The sequence below is a fragment of the Eutrigla gurnardus genome (assembly GCF_963514095.1).
Source record: "Eutrigla gurnardus genome assembly, chromosome: 15".
Lineage (NCBI taxonomy): Eukaryota > Metazoa > Chordata > Actinopteri > Perciformes > Triglidae > Eutrigla > Eutrigla gurnardus.
Genome location: NC_139938.1, coordinates 25,039,962 through 25,055,211, shown reverse-complemented (window position 1 = coordinate 25,055,211; position 15,250 = coordinate 25,039,962). Strand labels below are relative to the sequence as shown.

The 15,250-nt window shown below is 41.6% G+C and overlaps 1 protein-coding gene across 1 annotated transcript in view; it reads right to left on the bottom strand.

The window, feature by feature from the left end:
- Nucleotides 1-11,517: 11,517 nt before the first annotated feature.
- kctd16b (potassium channel tetramerization domain containing 16b) overlaps nt 11,518-15,250 on the bottom strand; it is a 61,658-nt gene continuing 57,925 nt past the window's right edge. Inside the window, exon 2 of the mRNA XM_084028060.1 lies at nt 11,518-13,094. Coding sequence (XP_083884186.1) covers nt 12,631-13,094 — 464 coding nt within the window. The 3' untranslated portion in view covers nt 11,518-12,630. The remainder of the gene's footprint in view (nt 13,095-15,250) is intronic.

Here is a 15,250-nt window from a genome sequence, read left to right as displayed (position 1 = left end):
ATCATATGTTTACACACGCACGCGCGCACACACACACACACACACACACACACACACACACACACACACACACACACACGCACACACACGCACACACGCACACACACACACAAGGATGCACATACCTTGCTGAAAGGTGATTTTGCACCAAGTTGATGAAGCATGTTAGATCCTATTCCCATAGGGGACTTTAATTAACACATTAAATATTACAAGGTGGTGCAATATGTATCTTTCACACATAGTGCCCCCCCCCTCTCCCCCAATGATGATGTGTGCATAAAGGCTAACTGTGTTTGTGTCTGTGTGTTAATGCATATATAAAATATGTTTGTATTTGAATGTCTTTAATTATTCAAATTAATGAGTTGTTGGAAAGTGTCTCCTGCAGTTAAAGGTAACTGCCAAAAGCACCACAGAAAATGGCGGCTAATTTTAGTTTTTTTTTTAATTTTTTATTTGGTTTTGGCACTTGTGAAGTTTGGCATTTGGTCTTGGTATGGAATAATAGAGCACATTCTGTGGGATAACAATACGGTCCAATATCCAAGGCCTTCAAACGGAGCTAATGACATGTTTTCCCGATTGAGCTGTCATGAGCTGATTGGCTCCGTTGATCCGGCATCAGCAGTGAAGATGCACAAGCTGTTGACAGCAGAGGCAGCCAAATATTATGAGTCGACATATCTAAAAATATGCCAGGTCAAAAATGAGATAAAAATAGAGAGTAGCTTGGAGTGTGACTGAAGAAATGACTGTGTACTCTCACAGTGGTTTATTTTTGTGTTAATCTTAGTCCTGACAGGTTTAAATGAGTTAACTCATCAGATTTCTTAGTCTAGAGTTCATCTCAACTTTCAAGAAAGCATTCAAACAATTAATACAAATTGAAAAAACTGTCAGTAACTCATAGCAACAGAGACTAGGCGTATGTTATCTTAAATCCAGACGCCTAAAGATTATAATAAAAACAATATTCTTGGAATTGGTTTCTAAATTACATTTTAGACAATTAAGTTGTGAGTTTGAATATTTCTAACTGAATTCAATATCAGCCTATAGACGGTGATGTGAGATGAAGATGAAGAACGAATCACAGAGAAATTCATCCAACAGCCCCAGAACATCGTCTTCTATTTCTCGCCAAACTCAAGACCAGAAAAAGAAAATCCATTTACACATCAGCAGCACTGGAGATGCATTTAACACTTGCACATCTCACCCTGTAATTGCACCAGTATGAACAACAGCAGGCTAATGGACTGGGGTCGTGACTCGAACTGGAAATGGCATTACCTTCATTTTTGTATAAACAGCCATAAACGATCCTTATGGCTTGGGAATCAGGGATGAGAAATGTTTTGGAATTTCACAAGGAAATCATTTAAATCAATGCAAATGCTCAGCCACATCAGAATGCTACTCTCAATACCAAATTACTGCTTTAAATGAAGGCTTTTAGACGTTTTATTGAAACATGTTATTCACAATTGCACTTTATCCTACAGTTGACTGATTCATTATGCAGTCTGTAGTCTGCCACTGGAATAATTGCAGACTTTTTTGTGTTTAATCATAACAAATCAATATATTCATCAAATGTTAATTTAATTGAAGCATTAACAAAGAATAAGAGCAGAAAAAGAAAAAAAAATCAGTTTTTAAATGACAAATTATTGTGACTAACCAAAAGCAATTTATTTAACATACATGCCTATCATATTCCATTCATTTTCTCACTACTTTACTGCATTGACAACTCTCGCATGTGTGAGCAACGTGTCAACTAAGACTGAAATCTGCAGCAACAGGAGCTCTAAAGAATTTGGCAAACTGTCCTGCGTTGGTGTTATCTGTCTACTCTCTTCACTTGGGTTTTTTTTCTTTGTGCTCCCATGTGTTCCTCAGAGATACGTCCTCGTACGATACGAGTAGTGGTGAGGGAGGAGAGGGAACCAGCAGATAAAAGAACACACCCAATTTAAAAGTGGCTCGTGAAATTACCACGGCCTTCAGCTATAAACGTGCACAAGGATGCATTTTACAGTCGGTAGTTAATAAGAACTGAAAATATCACTTGTGTACTAAAAAAGAAATAATAACAATGAATACATCCCACATCGTTAATTATTTCAAACAAGCAGAATGTGGAATACCAGAGATAATAAACTTTATTCCAGTAGACATAACAGGCGTGCTAAAGGCTCCCTGTGGAGTTTTCTTGAAAACAAACGCTAACACAAATGTGGAATGCCTTTCTTTCCATAACAGACTCACTGATTGGCTGCTGTATGTGTATGCTACCGCCAGCCAGCGTGTGCATACAGGCGTCTAATTAGCTAACTAGCGAGCTAACGTTTGCAGTACTATTCACTCTGGTCTGTATTTGCTCAGAAAACCAAGGAGCAACTCAAGACCAGTTGTTGTTGTTGAATTTGGCCAATTCTAAATACTGAATATCAGCTTGCCAGTTTGTTTTTAATGGCGGACTTTGCAATATTGAGTTTTGCTTGTTAATGATGATTGATGAATGGTGGAATTTTTTATGCATTTTTTTTCTAAACCAATTAAAAAGCAAACAGCATCCCACTTGAAGTTTGTACCATTACTGTTTATCCTGGATGCTGAATAAAATAAATTTTATCTGCATTGCAAATATTTTTGAGATGTTTTAAACAGAAAAAATAATGCTGTGTCCCTTTTTTTTTAATAAGGTGCAATTCTGAAGTAATCCAAAAGTCTTCAGATGAGAGCCTATTCTGTTTTGTAATCCAATGAATGATTCACTAATCGCAACACTTTTTTTAAATATATGTTAATTTGTTATTCAGTCAAATGAAATCTGAGCCAGCCCTGTAAGTAGCTCAGCAGCTCCCTAATCTCACAAAGCTTCCTGTGTTATGATTGCCGTTGTTAGCCCTCCGCTGACGTGACTTCTGTACTGTTTATTAAAAAAAGCTCACTGTATCTATTATGTGACCGTCACCGCACAGCAGGACCTCAAGTAATGTTTGGCTCGGCTCACTTCACAGAGAGAGAGAGAAAAAAAAAGGAGATAACGCATTAAATGTCCTTTTACTTATCCTGTCAGTGTGATGGTGGCTCCAGGACACAGCTAAAGCAGGATCAGCCCATTGTGCACAAAGGCTTGTACCATTGTTTGCTCCACAATGCCTGGCAGTGTGCATCATTCAGCTGTGTAGTTGAGAAAATCGGCCCCGGCTCGTGGCGACAATGGCGATACACGCGGCTGATCTGATTGCAGCGCCCGCTTTCATCCGTAATGCTGGAAAACAGATCATGTAGCTGGAGCTCTTATCTGGGAGATGGATGCTGACAGCCAACACAGCCTCCCTGCACTTTATTTTCTACTTCTGGCGCCTAATGTTTTATTTCCTCCATCCCCATCGCTGCTGCTCCTTTGCTTCCTCCCTTATTCCTCCACCTGTCTACACACCTGCTTCTTCTCCCACAAGTTGCCTTTTCTTATCCGCAGTTTTTGTCACTTATTACCATTTACTTTCACCCTTTTCCTCCCCTTTAACCTTCATTCTTTCCATCTTCAGCCTAGCTGCCATCTGTCTTTTTCCATCCACTAGCCTCTCCCTCCCTTTGCCCATTGCCTCTGCCTGATTTCCCATCCTTTTCTCACCTTTAATCCCAATTTAATACCTTTTTTCCCCCTCTTTCAACACTTTTATCACCTCTCCCTTACACTTCCATCCACACCACACATCCGCCCATTTCCCACTTCATCAGACTCTTCATGGCTGGCTCTGACCAACCCTAAGAGCCGCATGTAGCCCCCCTCCATCACCTGATCTCGAGCAGATAGCTGATCCCACTGATGCTATTTTAAGCCTGTCATGCATACTCTCCCTCCTCTCACCCTTCCACGCAGAGCTGGCAGCCACAAAGAGGGACATGAAACATGCATTGTTCCCTCTCAAGCAGACGTTCTCTTCCTGATTGTGACTTTGAAATCAGTATAATTAACTGCATTGTCAGGGGACGAGCCAGTGTGACGGAAATAGCAGATTTCTCTCCATATGCTGTTGCCGAATAGATGATTTAATTGTCTTGAAGTTTTGTCAGAGGACTCGGAGACAAGTTTTTAATGGTTTCGTGTGGAGTTTTGGTTTAACAGTGTGTGTCTCGATTCCTGCTCCATTCCCATTTCCTATCTGATGAGTCTCTGGCCCGGTGCCAGTGGTCTCCACGAGAACTGAACCCTCATGGACTTTAATAAACGACATTTTCAGTAAAAGTGCTTCTGTGGAAAAGGTTGCTTTATGGAGACTATAAAAGTAGAGTTTGAATATGAATCTGGGGGAAAGTGCATGACCTTTGTTTGCTTCCCTCTGAATTTAATAATTCCATTTGTGTTAATAGTTAACATAATCAGGCATAATCATTCCCCCAGAGGCCCAGGCACAGAACCTCCTGCTATGAACATTATCCTCCATGTATTCTGTTCTTGCCTGCTCTTTATTGGAATGCTGTGAATTTCTGCACCATTGTAGACTCCATCCCATATTACAGTAAGTAAATGAAGTCATTTTTTACTCGTGTTATATCTCTTGTAGACTCATTAAACACACTTTATAATGATGATAAAATGTATATAGTAAAGTGGGGATGTAAGACCCAGCTTTCTGTGTACTCACCTGTCATTTCCAACCCTCCTCACCTGCCGAGCAAACAGAACTGTCGAGCCTTACCGTTCTCACAGATCACCTCATCCAATCACCTGCCTGCACGGCTGCCTCTCATCTCCTCATTAGCCTCTCGGTTCACTCTTTGTCAGAGTCTCCGACTGGCCTCAGCACTCCAACTGTTCTGCCTCACTACGCACTGGTGATTTGTTTTCCAACCGTAAGCCTGACTGACCTTTGAGCAAACGCTTTTAACTGTACCTGTTTCATCCAGACAGCCTGCTTGCTGATCCGAGTTCTGTCGTATAAGCTGTGGAGAGAAAAAAAAAAACACCCACCGAGCTCAATCAATGACATACGTGTTATATATATATATATAAAGAAAAGTTGGCTGTGACTCGGTGTCCAGGATCACTTTCTTCATCATTCACTACTATATCGAGTAATTTAATTACATTTTTGAGTAGTTTATTCGATATAGCGAGCAGTGAATTGATATTTCAGACACGTTGAATAATCATTTTGTGTAATCACTGACCTAACCGCAATTTCTGCATGCGTATTACACTCAACAAAAATATAAACGCAACACTTTTGTTTTTACTCCCATTTTTCATGAGATGGACTTAAAGATCTAAAATTCATTCCAGATACACAATATTACCATTTCTCTCAAACATTGTTCACAAATCAGTCTAAATGTGTGATAGTGAGCACTTCTGCTTTGCTGAGATAATCCATCCCACCTCACAGGTGTGCCACATCAAGATGCTGATCTGACATCATGATTAGTGCACAGGTGTACCTTATACTGCCCACAATAAAAGGCCACCCTGAAATGTGCATTTTTTTGCTTTATTGGGGGTCTGGGGACTCAGAACCAGTCAGTATCTGGTGTGACCACCATTTGCCTCATGCAGTGCAACACATCTTCTTCGCATAGAGTTTATCAGATTGTCAATTGTGGCCTGTGGAATGTTGGTCCACTCCTCTTCAATGGCTGTGCGAAGTTGCTGGATATTAGTGGGAACTGGTACACGCTGTCGTATACGCCGGTCAAGCACATCCCAAACATGCTCAATGGGTGACATGTCCGGTGAGTATGCTGGCCATGCAAGAACTGGGACATTTTCAGCTTCCAAGAATTGTGTACAGATCCTTGCAACATGGGGCCGTGCATTATCTTGCTGAAACATGAGGTGATGTTCATGGATTTATGGCACAACAATGGGCCTCAGGATCTCATCACGGTATCTCTGTGCATTCAAAATGCCATCAATAAAATGCACCTGTGTTCTTCGTCCATAACAGATGCCTGCCCATACCATAACCCCACCACCACCATGGGCCACTCCATCCACAACATTGACATCAGCAAAGCGCTCACCCACACGACGCCACACACGCTGTCTGCCATCTGCCCTGAACAATGTAAACCGAGATTCATCCGTGAAGAGAACACCTCTCCAACGTGCCAGACGCCATCGAATGTGAGCATTTGCCCACTCAAGTCTGTTACGGCGACGAGCTGGAGTCAGGTCAAGACCCCGATGAGGACGACGAGCATGCAGTTGAGCTTCCCTGAGACGGTTTCTGACAGTTTGTGCAGAAATTGTTTGGTTATGCAAACCAATTGTTTCAGCAGCTGTCTGAGTGGCTGGTCTCAGACGATCTTGGAGGTGAACCTGCTGGATGTGGAGGTCCTGGGCTGGTGTGGTTACACGTGGTCTGCGGTTGTGAGGCCGGTTGGATGTACTGCCATATTCTCTGAAACGCCTTTGGAGACGGCTTATGGTGGAGAAATGAACATTCAATGCACGAGCAACAGATCTGGATGACATTCCTGCTGTCAGCATGCCAATTGCACGCTCCCTCAATGCTGTGAGACAAAACTGCACATTTCAGAGTGGCCTTTTATTGTGGGCAGTATAAGGTACACCTGTGCACTAATCATGATGTCAGATCAGCATCTTGATGTGGCACACCTGTGAGGTGGGATGGATTATCTCAGCAAAGCAGAAGTGCTCACTATCACACATTTAGACAGATTTGTGAACAATGTTTGAGAGAAATGGTAATATTGTGTATCTGGAATGAATTTTAGATCTTTAGGTCCATCTCATGAAAAATGGGAGCAAAAACAAAAGTGTTGCGTTTATATTTTTGTTGAGTGTATAAGGAGTGTTGCATTGTGGGACAGTGAGCATACTTTTCTTCAGTCATTTGTGGGAAGATCATATTTCTCACGCAGAATTTGGACACCCATATTATACCGCACTACACACAAGGTCAATAGTGAGGGGTTTTGGACTAAATAAAAGACATTTTCATGTGTTAGGACATAAACAGGGCATGTGTATTGTAATGTGAGGGCATCCCTGATAGATGCAGTTGCAGGAAACCACAATTAAAAAAAATAATGCGACTATAAACATGAACAATTTGCCACAACATACAGTATATAAATGCAGTAGGTTGGTATGAGCCGAGGTGGAGCTGACCGGTCATCCACTCACCTGTGAAGTATTAATCTCAAATGAATAATCAATTATCTCTTTCTTGATCACAGAAGATCAATGAACACCAGGGCAAGAGCTGATGAGAACCGTGAATAAATTCAAGCCTTAGGTCACTGTACAGAATGTCTTGTTTATTGGTTGTCGTCATACATATTCAAAATGACTATATGCTTTGTATCTAAAGACTCCCAGATGATGTGCACGGTCTCTAAAGGCAGACGGATTAACACCTGGAATACAGCGCAACTCTCACCACAGATGTTTGGTTGAAATATTAATGCTATTTATTTCCCGGACATAAATATATGTAGAATTCCATAATTTCCCAGAATATTAGTTGATATCTTCATGGTGAAGTATTTCCATGAAGTGCATACGTTCCCTGGTGAGAATCACTCTGTTTTGCAGGAGCTCACACTGCAGAGTTGACTTTTTATCCGATAATGTTATACACCTGTGAAGTAACAGCAGACACTATTAACACCATTGTGCTTATCTTTTTTTTTTTTTTTTTTTTTTTTGCAAAGTTTTTCTTTTTTTCTGTTAAATATCTGTTTTTGACATAATCGTTTCCACAAGAACAGACTAAGCTGAATCTGTTATATGTTTTGTATACCAACATGCTCACAATGTATCTGAACCATTTTTTCTTTTTCTTTTTAAGTGTCAGAACAACATACATTAAAAACAGACGCCCTTTTTAGTTTCCAACAGTATGTGCCAGGCGGTTATTGGAAAAGTGTGATTTTTTTTCTTTCTTTTTTCCCTTAGTGGTTCACAGGTTCATCAAAGGCAGGAGGAAAATAACGGGGCCTGCAGTCAGGCTTCACTTGCAGGGCATCACTAAAACTTCAGGAAAGAAAACCTTTAGTAGGGCACTCCGAGATAAGACAACTTCACATCAGTTCAGTCTCTCTTCTTTTTCACACATCACATTTGACTTAAAACAATTTACATCAACTGTTCTTTTCAAACCAAAAGAACTGAATCTCATCTCATGTGCTCTGAAGGGGAAAACCAGGAAACTTCCTCGCTCACGATATTTGTGACCGTTTTGTGCATGTTAGGTGATTATTCATATTTATCTCTTTTCAAATACTTTATTTTTTGTGTTTCTTCATAACTTTATACATTGTGCAAAAAACAGCTGCATTCTACTCTAGAAGGCCACCGGGTGTCTTGGTATACATTTCCCCTCGTGTGAAAAATGCTCTCGGATCGACCTTATTGTTGAATCAAATAAACAGACTCGACACATTTTCAAAAAATGGCAGGCAGAGTCGAGTAAACACGATCCCTTAATACGCAGCCCCAAGACTAACTACTGCAGATGTCCAGGAAAAAATATGCCAAAAGCTATGCAATAATTCTTTCTCGACAATCAGAGACTTTTCACGTGAATCATGATTATTCTGTTTACAGTGTTTGGGTCATTTGGCCAGATAATAGTTGTCCCAGCAGCTGAAAACACACAAATGATTATATTATGGGTAGGAGAACAAATCATCACACAGTCCGCATGCTGTTCTCAGAAAGCTTAAAGCAAAATTCAACCAAAGGCAAACTATTTTCTGGCCAAATGCTCAAATTCAGCTTTTGCCTCCTTTATTTATTAACCGCACACTTGCAATACAATACCTGTACAAAGATGTGTACAGAGCAGTCGGGATTGTTGTGTGTTGGCTCTCTACTCAGCGCATGAGATGTAAACTGAAACAGACTATGATGTTAAACCCACCATTCTCAGCTCCAACTTGTTTGGGGAAAGTGGGGAATGTCAACCCCCGGAATCAAGTTGTCTTATTCAATATTTGGTTTGCAAATCCTTTGCAATCAAAACGCAGCCTATACTGCAGCTGTCGCCACTTCCTGCTAGTTTTAGGGGCTTTTTGCATTCGGTCTGCTGCTCTGCAGTAAAACGCATGATAACGTGGAGCCTGGACGTACGCAGGGTTTTTTAACTAGGATTGAATGAGGTCCACAAACTGAACTAAGGCAGTTTAGGGGCATTTTAAAACTATGTCAGCATCTTTTCCCTCAGTCTCCTCATCTTGTCCTATATCTATATTCCCAAAATGGAGCTTTGATTGACAGTCGCTTAATTTCTGTCCGTCTCAGTGAAGAAAGAAAACACAGGGTCGATTTGATATTCATACCTAAATGCTTCTGGCTTCGGCTTATCTTGCAATGAAATTAAAAATGTGATCATCACGATGGATGCTCAATGTTTAGCATTCCGTCAGCTGATGTCTGAACTAAAGGCTTCCATGAGTGAAATGATTTAGTTACCTTTTATGATGCTTTGCAGGAATTCAACTGCCTTTTCTGGGGAAAGTGTTGATCAAGATCATCCATCATAAGCAGGTCAGTAAGATCATTTATAGGTCATTAATTCACTACTTTTATTTCATACCTCGTGACCTCTATGGCCATGGGATTCAGGTCAAGACACCGACTTGTTCAACCAAGTTTTGGACCATAAAAACGTGTTTGTTGCTTGCGTGTGTGTGTTTAGAATTGTTGTCCTGATCTATCGTCCTACAATTGTTGGAATAAGTGCTGTGAATCTCACACTTTTCACCCAGTGTGGCTGCAAACACCCTTGAACACTGCTCGAAGCTGCAAGTCAGCACTTTCACCTCATAGTTGTTTCATTTCAAATCCAATGTTCTGAAGTACGGAGCCAAAAATAAAAAAACAATCACTGTCCGCGACTCCACTGTACGGTAACAAACGGCTTCAGGGTTACAGTTGAACAGTTTGTACATTATGAGTTTTCGTACACACCTTTAGTTGCTGTTTTTCTTGTTTGTTTAAGGCCGGGGGATCTTCGGATTTATTGATTGCAATTCAGCGTCGCTAAAAACGTCTCGGTCACCAGCGGCTGCCTCTGTAGCTCCGCCAGACAAATGTGCTGACAGGCCGTTTATGATGCCGTTGTCTCGGAGAGCAGGTAGCTTATCATTTGTTATGGTGGTAAACACGGGCTATAATATGTTATAGGTGTGTATTATATCTTCCCCCTCGTCTCTGATGGCCCAACACTCCTAAGTGATAAAACAAGAATGGCTGTGTTACATTAGCGTCAGTCTACTGCATCACAAAAATTAAAAAAAAATGGTGTGGCAGCGGTGGATTTGCATGTTATTTACAGAGAGTATAATACATTATTCTGGTTATGATTTATGGTGTTTATTTACATATGATGTGTAGTCTGGATTAACATACTTCAACTCCAGTTCATAAGATAAATGACCTTAAAATGAAAATGTAATATCCCAGCAATGTAGAAAAATAAGTCATATTCATTATATATTGACATGAGGAAAATGGTTGGTTTGTATCTAGCACCTATTGCAACCGTATGAATGTATACTATAATAAAGCCCAGCAGACCACTGAAGATGTATCATTACTCTCTCACTGCCTTTCTACCACTCATCCATTTTTGTGGGCAACATAAAGGCATTTCACAATCAATTTAAAGGCCTTTAGATAGAAAAATAAGTATAATAGAACATTTTTAATTTTCCATTTCTAATAACATATAAGGGATATTTGTTTTTAAATAAACTGCTCTTTGAATAAGTTCATACTATGCATATTATATTCTCATGTGTGCTTTTAATTTATCTTTAAATTAGCTGTGATTGTTTCTAAAGCCCATTCCTCTGCACTTTCATAAACTGCAATAACAACAAATAATTTAAGTTTTCTCTGTGAAAATGAGTTACACTGTCTTTCATTTATACATAAATCCATTAATATTTATAATTTCCAAAGCCAAACCGCATCATTATTCTTAGTCTGTCTATCACACTATTCACAAATAACATGATTTTGCTTCCTGAAGCTGTGACCAGTAAACAAATGTTTGTGTTAGCAGTCATATTGGCTTCTTCCTCTTATGGAAACTTAAAGTGAATGTGATCCATTATTGTCTCACACGTTGGACATGTAGAGGTTTGGGAAGCTTCCTTCCACATTGCTTTGGACTGCTTTTTATTCGCCCATCAACATTTAAATTGGCTTTTCTTCTGCTCATAAATAATTTTGCATTCCTCTCACTGCATGATGTATTTGTTCCCATAGTCGTTTTGATTGTTGTACAATATGTTAAATCCGTTTGATATACATTTTCTCTTAAATATGTCTCTCCTAAAACAGAGATCGGGATGCCAATATCGCTTTCTGTCTAAATAAACAATTAAATGATCATCTCGACAGGCTCGTGTTTCTATGTAATCCAGGCATTTCATTAATAACTGTAAACCACATCTATTGGCTCCTCCACCGTACCCTATCATCAATAACTATACATCACCATGTCAACAGTCTGTTCTGTTGGGTTCGCCTCTGTCGTGATATTCTCACTGTATTCACTGTCATATTGAGCGTGGATGAAACGACCTCGTGGTTGATCACCATCTGTGTTGGAACCAATGTATTGTGTTCATTTTGGTGTGATTGGCCAAATTTGCTTGGATGTAAACGGACCACTGTGTGTGTGTGTGTGTGTGTGTGTGTGTGTGTGTGTGTGTGTTAAATCAGCACTTTTCTATATGTAACCTCTGTATTTCCCTGCTTTTGACACTCAAATCCTTCACTTATCCTTCACACGCTGACCTGGTAATTGCTCCATATTTCGCCGACACAGCAAAAAGGAAAAAAAAAAACAATGCGACGCAGGGTGGTTTGAGTCACTTGGGGTACTTGGATACAAGAAGAAGAAAATTAGTCATGCCGCTGATGAAATTGTACCTCCTCCTGCCTCAGAAGTCCCCAAAATGTTGCCTAAAAGTAATTGACCTAGCTGTTTACACCACCATGGCAGCACAGAGCTCCGGGTGTATTTATAGTGAGAGGACTGTGAGGACAGCATGAATTATTAATGGGTCCTGATGCAGATTTATCCGTGACCTCTAGGCCACCTGGGTGCAAACACACACACACATTAACACACATTCACATACTAAATCAGTTTGTCTTTGTGGACTAAAACGGTGGCTCCTGTGATGGTTTTCCAGGGAAATGATGACGGATGACAGTGTGTGCAGTCCAGTAACCCTTGGTAACCCCCATCGTAGCCATTAGGAAGCCTTTCAGATGGTTGATGGGCTCATAGAGGATGTCTTTCACCCACTCGGGATAAATGATTCAGTTCTCCGAAGCATTCAGCGAGGTACAGCACATACTTACGGTACATACAGGAGGCCTAAACTACACACACATACGCACTATGTCAATGAGAGAACAGTCTGGTTTTTATGCTTCTTACTAGCTTCTGTGGAGTTCTCAACCTACTGCCGTGAAGGTGACGTTTCCCACCAGAAACTGGATTCAAATGTGTTTAGTGTAATCTCCCTTTTTGTTGCAAAAGTCGTGATCAAAAAACATGTAAACTGATCCTTGGCCTTGCGTGTCTTGCTCCCCTGTCCGGCCGGCTTTCCCCTGGCTCAGACGCGGTGCTTTCTCAGCAGGTCGGCCTGCCACATGTACTTCCTCTCGGGGAACCTCTCCGGGATCTTGATCTTGCGGAAGTCTTGAATGCACTTGTCCAGCTCCTCCTCCACCGTCAGCTTCTCTTTCGCCGGCCGTTTCTTGCAGGTGCTGGTGTCGCGGGCGCTCGCCGTGAGCGTGCGCAGCAAGTCACTCTTCCGCCGCTGGTCGGACTGCTGGAGCATGGGGATCGGGCCCTTTTTCGGCGGCCTGTCCAGTGTTTGGACGTTGGCGTGGGGGTGCGACTGGCGGCTGACCGGCCCGCAGATGACGGTTCCCTGGGGAGAGCTGGCTTCGGACTGGCTCTCGGAGCTGGAGGTGGAGAGCTCGTTGAAGGAGGTGCCGCTCTCGCCCTCGCCGTCTCCCTTGTGGTTCTTGCAGCAGCAGTCGCATGGAGGGGAGGACCAACGCGATGGACCACCTGGAAAGGGAGAGAACCAGAGAGGAAGCTAATGTAAGACTTTGTGCAGAGCTATTTATTCCACCTTTTGTTTTCTTCCTGAGCCCGTCGTCAAAAAGAGAAAAAGGAGACAGCGACACAAAGACAGCCACAAATTAGTCAGACAGGAGAAGAAATGTAAAATAGGAAGCGCTGAAGACAGACAAAAAGAAAAGGTCAGCTAATGCCAAATGGCGATCACCTAGAACAAAGAGACTTGACAGCAGAGACGTGGGACATTTTCCAGTCTAATCATGGGAGTGAGCTCGCTGAGTGTGTGACAAGCCTATATTGTTCAGAGGACTACCCTCATAGATCCATGCTGTCACATGGAACAAGTGGAGGAGCTCAAACCATTTGCAAACATGCAAAGAAGGTCCAGATTTACATGCTGTTATAAATGTCTTTACAGTCAAACACTAAAGGTAGTGTCATTTAAATTGGAGGAGCCACTGCAGTTCAACATTTTGAGTGCACAAGGAGATTTGATGGCAATGAATACAAACTGTATTCTGTTAATTTGCATCTGTACGTGCAGCTTCATTTCTCTGAAGCAAGGGGCATTAATCCCAGGAGCAATACATTCTTTATTTGTATTTTTTTGTTCAGATCAAGCAATAAAAACACGTTCAAATCAACATTACTGGGATCATAACAGTAACAGAGGTTGAATTGAAACCTAAACCCAATGATAACCACCCAGTGAGCATTGATGTTAGCATGTAGTCATATAAACACCATTGAAACATTTTAATCCTGCTAAAGCTTTTCTTTCTATGAACCTTCTGGTGTGGTTTTCCATTGCTACGTTTTGTTTCCGTCCGTTGGAATTCAGGTGGTCGAGAGGAGAGTTTCGATTGAACCGCTTTTCTCTCAAACTCACCATCATTCGACTTGAGTAGCACGACTTTTCCCCTGACGCGGCGCTCACTGCGAGGAGGCGTTTGTGTCAAAAAAGTTTGTCCCCAGATGTTGCGGTCTCGACCAATAAAGAGGCAAATGCAGTGATCCGCAGTCATAGCTGAACGGAATCAATTGACCGGCCAAACCTCAAGTGCACAGCGGAAGTTTGAAAGACTCGCAGAAACCAGAGCAGCAATACACCTCTCACTGCAGGAAGAAGACATTTATTTTTCATGCTAACCTCCTGAATAATTGAGCAGGTATCTGTTGCTGATGGACTCCACTCTGTTTAGTGGGGAGAGAGATCAAAACCCTCGAGGCAAACGCACACACACACACACACACACACACACACGAAACGCCCGCCCCTCTCCGATAAAGCACAGGCTCCTGCTTTTGATGCATCCTCTACTCATCAAGTTCAATAGCACCATTGTTTCTTTTCATCTGCCGCTGAGTATTTCACTTCAAACGAGATAGTACAAGAATATAAATAATGCTGCTTAAAATAAATACCCCCCCCCCCCCCCCCCCCCCTCTTCCCCTGCTTTTGCATTCTGTCCTCTGCAACATATTTGTTGATGGAGAGGCAACAGAAATCAATTCATCCAACCAATATTTGTTCTTCCAAGTACCGCTCATAAACACGTACCGTGTCGTGTCACCCATAAAAGGGAAGATTTACCATCATTTACAACTTTCACCTACGCAAACACACTAGAGAATACACTATCATGCTACAGTATAGGAGCCCGATGGAAAGGTACTCCACAATTAGACCAAAAAGATGTGTTCGTTATGCGGTTGCAGGATGGAGGACTTAACCCCCGTGATGGGGTTCAATTATGTCCCTTCCCAGCCTTTTATTCAGGGACACATGAGTTAATTTATGTCACTGTGAGTAAATAGCTAGCCCTCTGATCGATGGGCTGCAGATCCGTAATTGGTGTTTTGAAAAATGGCCCTGGACTCTGGTGAATTGTTAAGTCGGTAGCAAATTTGCCCGTCCAAATAACATTAACGTGATGAGATTGCTAAAGCAGCTGTACGTTTTGATATACGACACTCTAATTCAACTTCGTAATTATATCTACCCCCGTGTACTTCTTCACACTGTACAGCTTGAAAGTGACACCCGCTTTAATTTACAGATGTTGCGAATAGCTATTAGCCTCACTAACATGAAACACTAAAGGCAGGAATGGTATTGGACCAGCTGCATATCCCGTTAAACC